General features: G+C 30.3%; 1 protein-coding gene across 1 annotated transcript; it reads right to left on the reverse strand.

Annotated features, from left to right (window-relative positions):
• Window positions 1–1646: 1646 nt before the first annotated feature.
• LOC129887090 (gibberellin 2-beta-dioxygenase 2-like) lies at window positions 1647–5513 on the reverse strand. Its single transcript, XM_055962046.1, has 3 exons — window positions 5014–5513; window positions 2125–2590; window positions 1647–2033 (listed from the first exon to the last, which is right to left on the reverse strand). Exons 1-3 carry the CDS (start codon window positions 5400–5402, stop codon window positions 1797–1799), a joined length of 1092 nt encoding a protein of 363 aa, XP_055818021.1. The 5' UTR covers window positions 5403–5513; the 3' UTR covers window positions 1647–1796.
• Window positions 5514–19017: the final 13504 nt, after the last annotated feature.

The following is a 19017-nucleotide window of genomic DNA, read 5'->3' on the forward strand; positions in this document are numbered from 1 at the left end:
TAACCTAAGTGGCTCACTTCAAGAGTATGACCAGACCGAATGTACAAGCAGCTGCAATTTATGCAACAAACCAGTTATTGCTGGATTTCAATGACCAGGCTTGTAGATTTGGAGCTAAAACCTTAAGGATGAAGAAACTTATTTGATATAATAGCAACAAATGTACTCAATTTGTTTGTTTTACTTTCTGTTTTAGTTCATTTTAAAAGAAATTTTTTTTTCAATTCTTTAATTTTAATTTATCACAAGATATGTTTAAGATCATATTATTTAAAAGCCTTCTTTACTCTTGTAATTACATTCCTCTTTTTTTAACTTGATACTTTTGTAGAAGGCTTGTCTCAATAAAACCTTGTTGGCATTACTACACCAAATAAATTTAATTTGACCTACTATTATTAGATTTAAAAAATTATCATAACTTATATTAAATTTACAGTTACATAAAAGGACAATCTCAAATAATGTTTTCCTAAAAAGTAAGAATTTATATAAGGGATAGTTTCAAATATATATAATAAAATAATTAGTTTACAAAAAATATAGCCATAATTTTTATTTACATAAAAGTATAGACAAAAGTCATAGAAAGCATATACTGTCTATATATTATGATACACTTAAAAGTGGAATATATCTTACCTATACACTACTATATATTATGATACACTCAAAAAACTTAATAAAGCTTAACTATATTTAAATTATACACTGACTATTTATCAAATTAATTTTTTTGATTATTTATTAGGCTAACTAAAGAAGAAGGAAAAGGATGAGAAATAGTTAAAGGGAAGATTAATTATGAAGGAGGAGGTGATTAACGAAGCAAAAACGATTTTATTGCAAGTAATTTTACTTTTTTAGACTCAATTCCGGCCAACTCAAAATCTACTCTAAATCGTCTCAAATTTTGAATATGAAATCCTCTCGATGGTTTGAGTCTTTTAAAATATAATTCGCTCGAACTGAGTCATGTTTGCAGTACGTCAAGTTTTTAAATCAAGCTTTTGAAACTTTAACGATTGATTGATCATGAAGGAAGAAGGAAAGAAAATTAAAAGCAATAAAGAGAAAAGGAAGAAGAAGTCATCAATGGCTAAAGTGGAAAGAAGAAGAAGAAAGGTATGGCCGAATGGCCAGTTCAGACATTTTTCTTGTAAATAAAATAGTTGAGCGACCCTTTTGTATAATTAATCCATTATATAATTCAATCAAAGACAAATCAATGAAATGATCAGGTTATAATTAAACTGTGAGTCAAAATAATTTAAATTATCAATATCAATATTAACCATGTATATTATTTATTGTAAAAATTTTAATGAAGCACACTACACGTAAACATCCAAAGGAAGTGTTATGAAAGTGAAATGGACATTCCTTTCCCCTTTTTACTTTTTCTTTCTTTTCTCCTCATTTTCCTTCTCCTTTTTCCTCCACCATTTTTTGTCCCCCTCCCCAACTTGTATTCTTCTTTCATTCGCATACAACAATAACACACAATTCTGAAAACTCTCTCTTTCTCTTTTTCATTAATTTGCTAAATTAATTTATTTTATAACATCCACAACTTAAATTGCTGCTGAAGCTTGAAGCTTGACATCATTTATCAGAGAATAGAACGGACAACCAATGGAACAAGGTTATAAACTAACTAAATTTTATACATTAATTAATAACATTGAACAAAAAATTTACACTATGAGTACACCTAAAAGATGACTATATATGTATATGAAGCTACACATATAGCTAGCTAGCTAAGTACTCTTTGAAAGCAAAACAAGGTGTCATCATTGGGTGTGATTCTTGAAATAGTCAAGACGACTATCAGCCAGACGTAATGAATATACAATTTGTTTGAAGTTGCCCCACGTGAAGGGCCTATAGATATTGTTGATTTGAGGAGGAGCACTTATCCAAGCGTCAAGAGCAGGAGCCGCAAAGTACATCATGGACATTCTGCTCTTCCATGAATTTATCGATACAACTCTATGCCTTACACTCGTAAATCTTCCATTCGTCAGAGCCTGCACCATTTGTTTTGTGCCCATAATTAGTCCCAAAAAGTAATGCAATAGCGTCTCAATAAAATTAAGTGGACATAGATATTTACGAAACCTGAAAGGAGTCCCCCACAAAAACGAAGAACTCATTAGGATCAGGAGGAACAGGAATCCAAAATCCATCATGAGTACAAATTTGGAGGCCACTAACGTCATTTGATCTAAGGATAGTCAATATCTGTGGGTCAGTGTGTTCTCCAAACTCAACTCTTAATGATGATTTTGATCCAACAGTAGTTGTTGGGATGAGAGGGGAGATGTAGAGTCGTTTTTCTTCCAGCTTCTCTGATGATGGGTCCCAATGATTATCGTGTAATTCTACATCATCATCATCATGATTATGATTATTAGGTGCAATAAATGGTGGATAGTGATTGACCCTGAAGCAAGAGTCGTTTTGTGAATTACTGATGAGCTTGCTGTAAATTGACTTATCTTCGATCCATAAACCTTCAGCCACCAATTCAAGAATGTGGCAAGACAGCTTCCTAACTGCACTTACATAATCATTTGTGACCGAGCTGCAACGTAAAATTGCACAGTCACATTAGAGACAGATTCAAAATTTGACTTTAATTAATAAGTTTATTTTTAATACTGAGCTCGTTGTAATAGTACTAATATTAAGATCAGTTCAGCTTTAGTATTTGTTCAAATCTTAGTAATATTTTGCATGTACATTCATTATTTTTTGTATCGAAGTTCTAATCCGGGGTGAACACGTTGTTTTTTCATCAAATTAATTACTTATATACAAATTTCATAGAATTGATCTAATATTATATATTGATAATAATGATACAAAAATATAAAATAATGCACTTGATTAAAGATTGAATTATTGTCACTAAATACTACTCGCTTTTTTCTCTTTTCCTGTGCTTTCATGTTCTAAATATCCTATTAATGAATCCGTACCAAAAGTCTAATTTATCAATTAATGATTGTGACAATAAAACATTAAAATAGAATAAAAAACAAAATAGCTTCTGACTTTTTTTAGTTCGGTTCGTGGTCCTAGCTAGGCCTAAAACATAAATGAAAATTGGTTAACATTATTTTTTTATTATCATTGACTTATCCCCTTTGCCGGTAGTTACTACTACTAATTTAATGTATGTTATGCTTGTCAACGCATAAAAATAAAAGAAAAAAAACATATACTTCAAAGATAACCCAATAACAGTTGATCGTGCAACTGTTTGATGATTTGGAAGATGATACATATACATACACCTAAAATTGTGAAAAATGGTTGGTGTGTAACTTAGCATGCTACTATCTGAAAAGTTTTTCTCATCCAAATTGACCTAAAAAAAGGGGGTCCATGCACGTACGTGTAAACATATACTTTATTTGACTTGTGAATTTTTAAAAACTCCAATATGACATTTCGTTGGTCAACAGTCAGCAGCTAGCAAGCATTAGGTAAGTGAGATATATTAATACTCGACAACCTATCTTTTCTTCTGAAAACGAGTTGTCATCCTTATAATTAAAAATTAAAAATTAATTTATTATATTAGCCTGTTTTCAGGTAACATTTACTTTTTTAATTAGGCTCAAATTAACTAACAATTAATACGGCAATTTATCATGAAATATATATGATAATATTGATCAATAGCTAATCCGCAGCTAAATAGTTCTTAACAAAATGGATCTTTCTATAGTTCATCACTAATTTGTAGCTAAATGGGTTATCATGAAATCTTTGTTGTTTGACTAGAATTTTTTTCTGACGATAATTTCATGTTTTCTAGTAAAGAATATTCTTATTCTTGCACATAATTAATGAATATAGGAAGAACATTACGAATGCGACAGTTGATTCATTAATGCGCTACAGATATTATATACTCCTATATATGTAATACCCCACTTGATTTTGTTTAAGTGGGGTAATCAGAAGAACAAATTGAACTTTGTTTCCGTGACCTGAGCTAAACTTAGTCCAAATAACAAAAAGTTATCTGACTGATTCTCTAAATACACATTAGATATTTAAATTTTGTAAAATCAAAACAGAAATAATGTGAGTTATATTTAAGGGAAAAAATAAAACACAAGTTGTAAAATGAAGTGGCTAGCTGGCATGCACAAAGTATTCGAGCTAATTCTGATACATTAATAGACTAGCTAGGATATTTAACCCAGCCAGCATAATTTTAGGAAAATATTGAATTAGTGGACCTACTAGTACTAGCTAGCCAAAGAATAAGCAAAGGAGCATATTAATTATAGTATATACTTTTGTTTATATATCTGCAGTTCCTCCTTTGCTAAGAACTACTTTTGTAAGGTAAAATACGGACTGTACATATCTAACTAACTGATTCGAGTGTTATAAATACCACTAATGTACTAATCTCTTCATATTTACTTGTTCATTATATTAAAAATAAATATTCAATAATATTTATTCAATTTATAAAATTAACAGATAATTTTACACTTAATTTCTAATTTACACTCATAATTAATTATAGCCATTTTCCTCTTATATTTTTCAAGATATTATATTTACTGCTTCCGTCATTTCAAAAAGAATGACCTTTTCTTTTTTTAATCTCTTTCAAAAAAAAAAATTTGATAAAAGTTTAATTTCAACTTTTAACGTGACATGTTTAAGGCCACAAAAATTAAAAGGTATTTTGGTTCATTTGACATACCTTTAATTTAGAACCACAAAATAAAAAAAAATTATTTTCTTAAACTCTGTGTCAAATCAAACTAGGTCATTCTTTTTACAAAATTAAAAGTGGACAAGTATTATTAAACAGAAGTAGTATTTGACATATTAAATATACAACTTGATTCCTCTATCCCAATCTATATAATATATTTTTACAGTCAAATTATACCACATATATCCATTCGTTTACCAACAAAAAGAAAACAAAGATATCATTTGATTAAGCTAGAAGTAATGAGGTGGTCTCACCTGAAAGTAGAAGGGTCATTAGAGATGGTTTTGGCGCGTTGAGAAAGAGAAACAGGATTTGCTTCCAATAGAATATACTCAAGATCACCCTTATCGCCATTGAAGCCAATGTTCTTGCAACCATACCCGAAAGGAGCCGCGGGTCCAGCGCGTCCCTTCTGGGAAATGGGACGCGAAAAGAAGTCCACCGCTTCTCTTTCCATTCTCGCAATAACCTTCTTTGGAACACCGTGATTTACTACTTTAAAGAAACCGTAATCTTCGCATGCTTTCACAATCATTTCGGACGCAATGGACTTGTCCTCGGACAAGTCAATTGTCGGAACCCCAAACGCGGCGCTTTTCTTATTACCGCGGCGCAGAAGGGGAGTTGGAGTTGCCACTACCATATTAAAATGTGTGATTGATAAATATTGTGAAGTTAAAGAATTTGAGTAAGTGAGGTTTATAATATGGAGGAGAGTTGAGTTTGCTAGAACGCTATATTGCTCTAAGCTCTCTTGTCGATGATGCCTATAAATAGATTGGAAAGATGGAAACGAGGGAATTAGGACCTTGGGAGAGGGGCCCACAAAACGAAGAAAGAATATGAGAAAATTATTTAAAAAATAGAGCAAACAGGAAAGGGTGTGGTGGGGGCCGGGGAAACTGGGAAGCGTGGGGGTGTTGCCACGACCTTTGACAAACTTATTTACTAGTATTACTATTCAACTATTTTTAAAATAAGGTCGACCCCAACAAAATTTAGGCTTATTCAGTAGTCCTTATTGACTAGTAGGGCTGTACAGAGCAAATCGATAAATCGCATCAAATCGATAAATCGAATCAAATCGGAAAAAAAAATCGACTAGTGGTTTGGTTTGACTTGGTTTGGTGTTTGGAAAAAAAACCGACCATTATAGGGTTGGTTTGGTTTTAACTAAAAAAAGTCAAACCGAACTCAAACCGACCCGATTATAGATATACTACTTTTAAATTATGTTATACATGAAAATATTTATTAAAATGTAATTTATAAATATTTTTAAAAAAAAATCATAATTTTTTTTATTTCTTACATTTAGATTTGGACTTGAGAAGTCCATCTAAATAATATACAAAAAAAAACATCTTATAAAGTTATATTATAAAGTTAAAACTTCAAACAGTGTTCTGCCTCCATCTTATATGTTGATATTTTGTACTATAACTCTTTTTAAGAAGCACTGCTCTGTGCTTTTTATTAGATACTATGAAAAATCCGAGAAACTCGAAAAAATCCAAAAAATCCGAGAAACCCGAAAAAACCCGAGAAAAATTGATATCAAAAAACCCGACTTTTATTGGTTTGGTTTGGTTTATAGATTTAATAACCCGACACAAATGGTTTGGTTTGATTTGTAAAAAATCCAAATCAACCCGATCCATGTACACTCTATTGACTAGTGTGGTTATTTCGAAGTCAGGCCCGATCCCCTTCTATAATTTTTTAATGAAATATAATTTATACTATTTGATGGTAGTTTAAGCAACAGGAAAAATGAAAAAAGAGTTTTTTAACTTGTAATTTTAACTATGCTATATTATTTGTATGGTAAAATTCTCTTATTAAAAAAAAATTAATTAAACTATTTTTAACTATAAAAATATATGAGGTAAATCTCAAGTCTTCAAGTCTCTTCACTAGGTTTAGGGTCAATGCCAATCATAACAGGTGGAATCATGGTTTGAGGGAAGAGCCCAGTGCGAAGGAGGAATTTGCATGCGCTTGATGAAGCCTCGGGACTCTATAGATCCCGAGGTCAAAAATCTCCCGATGCGATGGAATAGTCTATATTAATTAGTTTGGGGATAATAATGTCCTTATGCCCAATTTCACATTATTCAAAACACGAAGCACAATAATAATGAAGTTGTTACTAATCAACCTTAAGATTTGAGTTGACCTATGTAATGCTAGTACTTCCTTAATTTCTTGAATTTTTGAAAGATTTTTTATTATTTAAAATAATTGAATTATTCAAAGTTTAAGATAGATATTTAGAATTTTTTTTATATTTGTGTTTTCATTTATTAAAGTATTCTATTTTCAAGGAGATAAATCACATTACTTGTAAAGTTATATTTATGATTTTATAAAAGACAATAATGGAAAGTATGATTCAAATTATGTGCTTGAATATTTTTCATAATATGTGTGTATTGCCTTACAAATTTACTTAATATAGAATGAATGGAAATATTATTTAGAATGGTCTTTTTTTAGGACATGGGCTAGCTTTTTATATTATTATATTTCCAAAAGATTATATCTTATAAGGAGTAGAAAGCATCTCATCTTTCTCATTTGTAATTAAGGATGACAATGAAGTGGGGCGAAGTAGGTTTTGACCTTAAGCGCGCGCCAAGGGTTGGGGGGTGTGCAACTTTAGGCTAGGCAGGGGCAGGACAAGTTGAAAGGAGTCTTTTTTAATATTTAATGCGGAGCGAAACAGGGCGGCTGTGGGTTTCCTCCAAACTGATTTTATGAAAATCACCATAGATAATTCTTTGCATCTTCTTGCACTTATTTCTGTAATACACTATTCTTTCTTTGAAAAGGCTTAAAAGAAAATCATATATATAGCATTATTATAATGGATACCATAATATATGCAGGAATAACACCATTTATGAAGAATTCATCATAATGAGTACTTCTTTTTTAGTTTCTAGAATAACTTCTTTTTGTAAGTTATAGAAATTTCATTTTGTTTGGCTATCATGAAAGTGAATTAAAAAAAAAATGATTACCATATTAGGAAATGATTTTTTTGCTCTACCGGCCTCTTAATTATTGAAAAACTTTAATTTTATCTTCGTAATATATGGCTAATCACAAACCTGTAGTTAGTAAGTCAAGAGCTTTTGGTTGTAACTGGGATTATTTTTTAAAAAAAATAATTAGAATAACTGTTTTTTTACTATGCAAGAATAATAATAAATGTTATATAAAACATGTGATTTTAGCAAAATAACAAAATAAAAAAATAAATTTTTAAAATTTTGTAGAGCAGAGCGGGACGGGGCGGATCTTTGCTCAAAAGCAGGGATGATTGAAAATGAGGAAAAAAAAATGTTATGTAGGTACGGGGCGGAGCTAATTGAAATTTCTGTGGATTAAGCCTCAACTCGTTCGGCATCCGAGCCGCCCACTGCCATCCCTATTTGTAATATGCAATCTTAATCCAAGAACTTGAGACATGATCATTCTTGATTTCCATTAATTCCAAGTTCTTGTACTGTTAATTATTTTTACTTTCTGTTCTCTTTTTACTTTGGTTATTTTCATTACTCGAATCTAGTCAAAAATAAAAAAAAAATCGATTAAACCTAATTCACTTATTTTAAAATCCTACTTTTTACAAATGTAAAATAGTTTACACACACAAATTTTGCAATAAACAAAAATTATATCATTTTTTAAAACAAATTAATAAAAAAAGTCATAGAGTATAAATTAGAATCGAACGGAGTAACTTCATATTTTTTCCTTCATTACAAATTTGGTGCATTTTGTTGCAGATTTTAGTCTATTCAAGACAAGGAAAAAGGGCTTGATCGACCACAATTCACAAATTCAATAAAGATTAAGACATGACATGTATATATCGCACGTGCATCAAATAGTAGAATCAACTAGTCTATCTATTGCTTTGAAAACGAAACTTGCTTATCCATATTCTAATAGAGTAATAATTTACAGGAGGAATTAATGTTTCAATTGCTCATAGCTAAAAGTCCATCGTTAAATTCGATTAATAACAAATTTTATTGTTTAGTTTAAAAAATTATTCGTAGCTAATTTCTTTTGTTTTAATAGTAGTATTTCGATATCAAATTTTCTTTAGTAGGATGATTTTCCAAATGAACTAAAATTAATTAGACCACTAAATTTTGAATAGACAAAATCACCCTGAACATCTATTTAAGAATATGAATTATTTAGACCAAATCTCTTTTCTTTTATATATGTTTTCTTTTTGGTAGATCTGCATGGTCCACACTGATCTTAATTCAAAAAAAATAGAGTACAGGGGAGGGTTTAAGAGGCATGGTGATCCATAGGTAGGGGAGTGAGTCCGGCACAGCCAAAATATTTAATAAGGAGATTTAAAATCTAAAAAAATAAACACATAAATTAGTCGAATGAGATTCGATATTTATTAAATATACATAAAAATTATTTTAATCAAATATAAATTGTATAATTTTTCGTGAAATAAGATTCAGATGAACCCTTATTTGTAAGGTGTCTCCATCGAGGGATAATATGTGGATGGGGGAAGGGAGAAATAGGAAGGGCGGCAGATGTGGGGGCATTAGGTGAAGTGAAGTGAATGACAAGTTTGGGGCCATATTAAAAATGTGTAGCCAGCGGCCATTTGTTGCAAACTCTTCTCATTGGATTTTAACATTTCAACACGTTATAGCTAAAATTAATTGACGCGTAGTATGCTTCTTCTTAGACCTTAGTCTTTTTTTTTTTTTTCCCACCAGATCGACACGAAACAAACATCTGCACGGACTTTGACTCTACATTTTCCCTCTTTATATGTCGACTAAGATTGTTTTATGAGCTATTTATTGCAAAATTATATGTGCGCGTTAAAATGTGCCCCATTTATATTTATTGTGCATTTGGATTAATTAGTTTAAATTAGGGTGTTCACAGAAAAGAAAACAATTAATACCTTTTTAGATTGATTTGATTTAAATTTTGGTTTTGGTTTTCTATTTTAAAAATCAATTTTTTTGGGGTTTTTCTAATTTTAAAATCAAATTTGATTTGATTTTGATTTTAAGGAAAAAAATATTTTACACTCTTAACTCCTGATGTAGGTGTTTTTTTTTTTATATTCTCTCAGTTTCAAAATAAATTGTGTTTTTAATTTGAACAAACATCTTGAGAAAATTACTCACTCCTAGAAAATGACGGGCGTTTTACTAGCTTGCCTTTAATTAAATGTCTTGAAGAAAATAAATAACTCTTTAATGATATAAAATTCCATATATTTTGGGACAAAAAGTTAATTCTTTTTTATTATGTAAAATACCACTTATTTTGAAATAAAATAAAAAAATAAAAATACCATTTATTTTAAAACAAACAAAAGTCATAATAATTCTTTGCATTTACTTTCTAACTTGATTTGTACGTAATTGATAAGTTCAGAAACCTATTTCGTGTTAGAAATTATTTGTCTTCGAGTCCTTCAATTATTCATCATCATTTAATTTAATTATTGTCAAGATATCATGGTAAATGCAATTTTTTAAGTGTGCACAAAAAAAAATCATAAAAAGTTTTATTAGATTTCTTAAAAATGGATAAATTCTTGGACAATAAAGAAAGTTTTGTTTAAAGAAAACTACATATATAATTTGATTATATTTATAATTTCTTCTTTTTGTTACAGTAATTGACTTGACATGTTATGCTAGAATATATATCACTCTAAAGTGATCGTTTAGTTTGAATACAAGTTATGCTGGGATAAGTTATGTTAGAATAAGTTATGCGGGATAAATTATGATGAAATTAATTATGTTGAGAGTAGTTTTTATTGTTTATTTGGTTGGTCATATTCAAAGTTATATTCATTGCATAATTTTGTTCTTTGTTTATGAAAATACCCTCTATCTTATTTAACTTTTTTTTTTTACGTTTTCTTTGCAAGCTGTATTATTCATTCCTAAAAATAAATTTTTCATCTTATTTAACTTAAATATTTTTATTTATGCATTTTCATGATTGTGCCACGTGTTTTTTAAATTAAAATTTCATCTTATTTAACTTAAAAATAAAACATTCATCTTATTTAACTTTAAATAAAATTTTCATCTTATTTAACTTAAATATAAAACTTTCCTCTTATTTAGCTTTAAAAAAAACTTTCATCTTATTTAGCTTAAAAATAAAACTTTCATTGTAAGTTTATTAAAGCAAAAGAAATTTTGTTATTAAAATTATCCACATTTTAAAGTTATCTACATTTTAATTGATATATAAAATATAGTTTTTAAGTTAGTGATAAACTATTTAATTAAAAAATATGTAATTTAGTAGTGGAGTGAACATTTTAAGAGAAATCAAAATATAAATAAACATAAGAATTAGACAAATAAATTCAACTTATAATGTATTCATAAATAGAAATTGTATTTATAAAATGTAGTTTTTTAATAGAAAAAATATATTATCATAAAAACAACAATTAATTAAAGCTATGAATGTTATTATAAATGTATTTAAAAATAATATAAATATATATGAATGTAAAAGTGGTGTATAAAGGATAGTTTAAGGGGTTATTTTTGTTATTTTATATTTTTATCCCTATCCTGGGATTAGTATTCCACCCCAGGGAGGAATAACTTATCTCAATACTAATTGTTAATCTTGGATAAGTTATACCAGCCTTTGCAATCAAATAAAAAATTAAAGGCCACTTAAAAATTATCCCAAAATTAATTTCTCTTATCTATCAAACCAAATGACCCCTAATTCACACATTTGAGAAAACCAACAAGAACAGAAAAAATCAAAGGGATGAAAAACCTATTTAATTGATTTGATTCGATTCGATTTAACCAACTCATGAAGTTGTCCAATCACCCTCTTATTACTTGAAATGAAGCAAGCCTTTGTTATATAGTACTGTTAGAAAATGTGAATATAGTGAAAAACATATCTGTAATCAAAATGTTTAGTGTAACGGTGTATTCGATAGGAAGAAAAATATATTTTGAAAAATGTTTTCTAACCGTTTTATATTTGGTTTTTAGATATTAGAAATAAAAGTTTTTTCTATTGCAAATAGTGGAAAATTTCTATGATAAAAATATGATTTTTTCACTCATTTTTCATCAAATGATCTAGTGAAAAAATGCATAATGAAAAACAAAGTCTCCTTAAAGTAGTGAGAACTTCTAAATTTTTTCATATGAAACATTACTATTTTTTCTTCTCACCAGTTCAATCAAAATATGTGCGAAAATAGCCAATGAACATTTTTCAATGGAAAACTAGTGATTTTTTAGTAGTGGTTGGTTAATATTTTAAAAAATATTTTAAGAAAAAAAATTCTTAAAAATAAGAAAAATAAATTCATTCAATGAAAATAGACTAAACAAGGTCTTCTAATAACATTCCACACTCTCCAACACTCTTCACCACCATCCCCGACCCATAGCCTTCAATATCCCTTTCTTGACATTTTTCAACTACCTCTCATAGTATTCGTCTAAATTAAATTTGAAATATTAATAGTATTATTATTTTTTGTTTATCTATTGAATACCCAAAAAAAATAAAAAAAAATAGAAAATCCACTTATTTTCAATAAAACAATTTAAAAGAGACTTCTGGAAGTGAGATTAGTCACGGATAATCCTCTTTATGGTTCTGGGGTATTAATTATCCAATTTCCTGCTGAATAGTTTTGACTTTAAGGGCGTTTGCTGAAGCGTGGAAGTAACTAACCACTCTTAATTAGTCTTAATGCTGTAATATGTTAATCAAATTAAGAAAATTACTACATTACAATTTTAATGTTTTACGCTACCGTAGAATTGTCATGACAAGTTTGTCTGCATTGATATTTAGACTCTGAATATAACATATACTACTTTTTTTTAATTTCCCAAAGAAGAATAAGAATCAATTACTTATGTTATCTGTATTACTATCTACATTACAACAAATATTAAATGTATTCACTGAGTGAGGTCTGAAAAAGATTAAGTGCACACACATCATATCTTAAATCTATGTGTTAGTTACAATCAAAGGATGTAATGCAGTGGATGAAATTGTTTTTACTTTAATTAGAGATCTCGGATTCGAGCCTGCACTATGAAAAAATCCATGGTATGGAGCACTTTCCTCTGAATGAGGCTCTATGCGGCGCGAATTTGAATATAGTCAGGCTTCAATGCGGGTATCAAACACAGATGGAACACTAAAAATAAAAAATAAAAAAAATCTATGTGTTAGCTAGATAGATAGAGTGTACACATGCCTTACTTTGAATCTATGTGTAAGTCACCATTAAAAGATGTAATGCAATGAATGAGACAACTCTTTTTTTAATCAGAGATCTCGGGTTCGAGCTCTGACTATGAAAAAATCCTTGGTAGGGAGAAGTTTCCCCCGAATGAGGCTTTATGCAGCGCATTCACATATAATCGGGCTTTAATGCAGGTATCGAACACAGGTGGAAAATAAAAAACTAAAAAAATCCATGTGTTAGTTAGATAGATAGAGTGTACACACACCTTTAGTCAGATAGATAGAGCGTACACACACCTTACCTTGAATCTATGTGTTAGTCAACACCAAAGGATGTGATACTGTCACGACCTAACCAATCGGGCCATGCGGGCACTTACTCTAACACCTAAGTAGGAGAACTCTTAACCCCCCTAAATGGAATTAATGTTTGCGAAAGTTAAAGAAAATATAATAATAAGCCAGAAAAGTTATAAAAACGCCTGTATTAATTTAAGAACTCAAGTCTTATACAAAATCATCTAACATCCCAAGGGTACTAGTCTAAAACAGGTACAACAAATCTACACAAATAGGCATAAAATAAAAGAAATGACACAGTTCCAACCATGATGAAGAAAGGGTAGAAGCTGTCAAAGAAATCACAACCAGATTATGTCAAGTGGCATAGCAAAAATAGTATCAATATAAACAACGCGTACTGGTAGGCATCATTGGTCAACTCGATACCCACCGCATAATATATAGAAAATAACAGGAGGAAACATAAACAATAAGGAATTACACCACTGACCATCCCTAATCCACACTTACAATTCTGGTTGGTAATTCACTTCCCTTTTGGCTACTGGTCTATTTCGAACCCCAATGTATAAACTCCGAATATGTCCATCATAACCTAGGGAAGTCTTACGAACCTACCTCCCCACTAAGTCTATCACCACTAACCTCACAGTTTCGCAAGGACATATGACAACCCTTCTAGTGTTGAGATTCCTTTCTCCTCCTTTCCCAAGTTTAGAGCAGCCTTCTGAGAGTTTTGGGGTAACTCTCGCCTTTAATTTGAACTTAGGGAAAAGAAGGGATATAAGAAATTTGCGACTTAAGTTCGGTCTCACGATCACCCGCTCTAGCGGCAGAAATTCTGTTGGAGCGGCGCTGATGTGGCGGGACTATCTCGCTTTGATGAAATTGTGGGGCCCAGCTGACACATTTTCCTTACGATTCTTCCGATCCTAATTAACAACGGTTCGGATCGTTACAGATACAGTGGATAAAACTTCTCTTTCTTTAATCAGAGATTTAGCCCTTTGTAGAGAGCACTCTCCCCCGAATTGGGCTCTATACAACGCAAATTCAGATATAGTCGGACTCCAATGCGGGTATCGAACACCAGATGAAAAACCAAAAATAATAACTAAAAAAAATGTGTGTTAGTTAGATAGATAGAGTTTACACACACCTTACATATCTTGAATCTACGTGTTAGATACCACCAAAGGGTGTGGTGCAGTAGGACTATTTTTTCTTTAATCAGAAATTTCGGGTTCGAACCTGATAATGGAAAAATCTTTGGCAGAGAGGGTTTTCCTCGAATGGGGCCCTATGCAACGGCGCGATTTTAAATTTAGTTGAATTTCAATGCCGATATGAAACACTAGGTAAAAAAAAATTAAAAAATCTATGTGTTAGTATGATAGATTTGCAATAAGTTCCTAAAGAATGTATGTGGTACTCTTGAATCATTGGTTTAAATTCGTCAAATCAAATTTCGTTACGTAACATTATTTCCCCGGAAAAACAGCTGTAAAGCTGTAATTAGTAGTCACGGAGTCTTGTATTTTACATTATTTTATGTTTTTCAACGTTTCATACTACTTTTTGAAAATATAAATATGAAACTACCGAGGTCTTTATGTAATCCCAATGCTTAAGTCTTTGTATGGCACCTACTTCACATTTGTTCACCACTAATTTACCAGGCACAAAAGGAAGTAATTAAAGCTAAACTTTTAGATTCGTTGTCTCCTTGAAATCAACCTTAATAATTAAAGAATTCTTGATTTATACTTTTATGTAAACAAAGAAAATTCCTAGTGGGTTATGAAAAGGTTGACGTTAAAAATAATCCTTGTCGAGGATGAAGGAATTTATATATGTTCAACTAAAGGTAATTTGTTTCTTAGCAAATGGTCAACATAGACAAATTCAACAAGGAATATGCCTCTATCGGTCATCCATATTGTTTTAATTTGACTTTGTTCTACACTTTAAGAGGCAAAAAGAGTCTAATTAACTGTCCATGCATTTTCTATTTGCAGGCCTATCACTACGTACCCACATGCTGTTTCCTCTTCATGTTGTTAATATTTAATGGAGTATCAAAAGAACTAGCCAGTGAGGGTACTTCTCAAGAAAAAATAACATCATATGTTGGTCTCTATTGTATTAGGTACGTTTAAAGCCGTTCTTTAAGAGGGTGTTTTACGGCTAAAAAACTATAAATTAGCGACGGGATGAAATTTTATAGTTAAACGATAAAAGATTTATGATAAACTCATTTAGCTACGAATTATAAGAAAGTTAAATTATTTAAGTGTGTTTAGCCACGGTTAGCTAGGGATTACCGACAAATTCTATAGGTAATTTCATCTTTTAAAGCAATTCTTTATTGCTCGATTTTGCAGATACCGGAAATGTGGTCCTATACCTCAGGCAAACGTTATCGAAAAGCCTTTTGTGGCAATGATTACAGACATAAACATGATTGAGAATGTTGATGGATGGTGGGCTGATTCTGATGCAAACCGTCATGTCTGTTATGACAAAGATTGGGGGATTGATGACATTTAATGTCATCTTTATTCTATTTTTCATTAGTGCATAAAACGTCTTTCATTATCATCTTTAGTTAGTGCAAGACTAAATCATTCCATTATATATTTTTAACATAATTATCACTAATAAGTGGTGCACTAAATCATAATGGTGCACTAAATGATGATAATGATGGCATTCCATTATTTTTTCATCTTTGTATGATTTTCTCTCCTATAAATAGAGAGGTCTTCTTTGTTTTGAAAAAAAAGATAAGAGAAGAAAAAATTGAGAAAATTAAGTTTGTCTAAAAAGAAAGTTCTTATTAGTTGAAGGGAGGTGTTCTTTGTGTGGAGCTTTAAACTCAACTCTTGTCCAGAGTTTGTTGAGTTACATTTATTTTTTCGTTTCCAAATGGTGGATGACAAATCAGTGATAGACCAAGCTCAAGATTTTATAATGATCGTTGGAGAGCTCAGGTCCGAGGAAGTCAAAATTGGAGACAACCTTATTGTTTGTGGCATAATAAAAAAACTTTCACCTTCATGAAAGGAGTTTCAAAAAACTATGCGCCACAAACAAAAGAAAACCTCTCTTGAGTCTTTAATAATGAAAATCCGCATGGAAAAGGAGGCAAGGGGCCAAGATGCACTTTTACAAAATGAAGAGAGCAACATCACAACGAAGGTAAATTTAGTTACTTCAAATTATGCTACTTCTGAATCTAACAAAAATACCTCTTTGAAGTAACTAAATTTACCTTCGTTGTGATGTTGCTCTCTTCATCTTGTAAAAGTGCATCTTGGCCCCTTGCCTCCTCTTCCATGCGGATATTCATTATTAAAGTCTCAAGAGAGGTTTTCTTTTGTTTGTGGCGCATAATTTTTTGAAACTCCTTCCATGAAGATTGAAGTTTGTCTATTATGCCACAAACAATAAGGTTGTCTCCAATTTTGACTTCCTCGGACCTAAGCTCTCCAACGATCATTATAAAATCTTGAGCTTGGTCTATCACTGATTTGTTATCCACCATTTGAAAATGAAAAAATCGGCTAGCAGCATATTTTTTCGCTCCAGCTTCTTCGGTATCATATTTACTCTGCAATGCTTTCCATATTTTCTTTGCACTAGAGTAAGTTCTATCATAATAATCATAAAAATTATCCGATAGACAATTAAGAATATAATACCGACACTTATAGAAATCATTGTTGTACTTTTCCACTTTCTCGCTCTCTTTAAGGAGATTCAAGTCCACTACAGCAAATCTTTTCACCAGTCCAGCAGTAGTCCTCTTGACTTGTTCCCTCCAGGATACAACAACCTTATCACAAAATGTAACTCAACAAACTCTGGACAAGAGTTGAGTTTAAAGTTCCACACAAAGAACACCTCCCTTCAACTAATAAGAACTCTCTTTTTACACAAACTTAATTCTCTCAATTTTTTCTTCTCTTATTTTTTTTTTCAAAACAAAAAAGACCTCTCTATTTATAGGAGAGAAAATCAAACAAAGATAAAAAAATAATGGAATGCCATCATTATCATCATTTAATGCACCATTATGATTTAGTGCACCACTTATTAGGGATAATTATGTTAAAAATACATAATGAAATGATTTAGTCTTACACTAACTAAAGATGATAATGAAAGGCATTTTATGCACTAATGAAAAATAGAATAAAAATGACATTAAATGTCGTCAATGGACAATTGCTAAAATTGCAATTTAATAAAATGTTAAAATGCCCACACTAACACTTCTCAAGAAAAAATAACATCATATGTTGGTCTCTATTGTATTTCATACGTTTAAAGCAGTTCTTTAAGAGGGTGTTTTACGGCTAAAAAAATTATAAATTAGCGACAGGATGAAATTTCATAGTTAAACGATAAAAGATTTATGATAAACTCATTTAGCTACGAATTATAAGAAAGTTCAATTATTTAAGAGTGTTTAGCCACGGTTAGCTAGGGATTACCGACAAATTCTATAGGTAATTTCATGTTTTAAAGCAGTTCTTTAAGAGGGTGTTTGATCATGCTTATAAGCTTGTCAAACTTAGAGCCTGTTTGTATAAGCTTTTTTAAAGCTGATTATAAGCTGAAAACTGCTTATTATAAGTTTTTAAAAAAACTGGGGTAACCCAACTTAATTTTTTGGAACAGCTTATAAGCTGATTTAGATAAGCTAAGTCAAACAAACTCAATTATTTTGGGGGGCTTATTTTAAGCACAAAATGACTTTAAGTTGGTCGGCCAAACACTTAAAAAGCTGAAAACAACTTATAGAGGCTGTTTGGATTGACTTATAAGCTGCTTATAAGTTGTTTTCAGCTTTTTTTGAGTGTTTGACTAACCAACTTAAAGTCATTTTATGCTTAAAATAAGCCCCAATAAATAGTTGGGTTTATTTGGATGAACTTATTTTAAATAGTTTATAAATTGAAAACAACTTCACCTACTCTTTTTTTTAACTTATAAGCAGTTTTCAACTAATAACTACTTAAAAATAAGTCAATCCAAACAGGCTAATAAACAGCTTATAAGCTAATCCAAACGAGCTCTAAGACTGCTTATAAGCTTGTCAAACTAACTTATAAGTCTTTTTGAGTTATTTATGTATTTGATAAATAATTCTTCTGTTTTATATTATTTGATTCTTGTTAAGCTGACACATATATTTAAAAAGTTTTAATTAAAGATGTATTATTAAACTAACTTTATTAATGGTGTTTTGAAACACTATTTTATGTAGTTATTTAATACCAAGGGCAGTATAAAATATAAATAATAAAATCTCTAAATTTACTATAAAAGACAAGTAAAATGAAACATTTGCTTAGGGAGCAAGTAAATAGATACGGAGAGAGTACTAAAAGTATTTATAAATTAAGTATTAATTATATAAGTTGAAATTAGTCATAAGTTGATCACCAGACTTATAATTTTATAGCTTCTAAGCAACTTTTGATTTGACCAAACCTCTTATAATTTTTTCCTAATTAATATCTTGTCGTTTTCAAAATATATTTTTCCTAAAAACAATTACAATTATTTTTTTCTATTTTCATTATTCGTCTTTATTATGTAAAAATACTTTTGAAACTTTGAGGATATTTTTGTCATTTTAATAGAAAAAGGTTATCAAT

The sequence above is a fragment of the Solanum dulcamara genome, chromosome 4, assembly GCF_947179165.1.
Source record: "Solanum dulcamara chromosome 4, daSolDulc1.2, whole genome shotgun sequence".
Classification (NCBI taxonomy): Eukaryota; Viridiplantae; Streptophyta; class Magnoliopsida; order Solanales; family Solanaceae; genus Solanum; species Solanum dulcamara.

Bases quoted from the DNA above. Each gene is read 5' to 3' on its own strand.
- LOC129887090 (XM_055962046.1), bottom strand. From the start codon at position 5,402: ATGGTAGTGGCAACTCCAACTCCCCTTCTGCGCCGCGGTAATAAGAAA. The intron at 2,591-5,013 runs GTGAGACCACCT...TTTACGTTGCAG, and splicing joins AATGACCCTTCTACTTTCAG to CTCGGTCACAAATGATTATG. The intron at 2,034-2,124 runs GTTTCGTAAATA...CAAATGGTGCAG, and splicing joins TTGTGGGGGACTCCTTTCAG to GCTCTGACGAATGGAAGATT.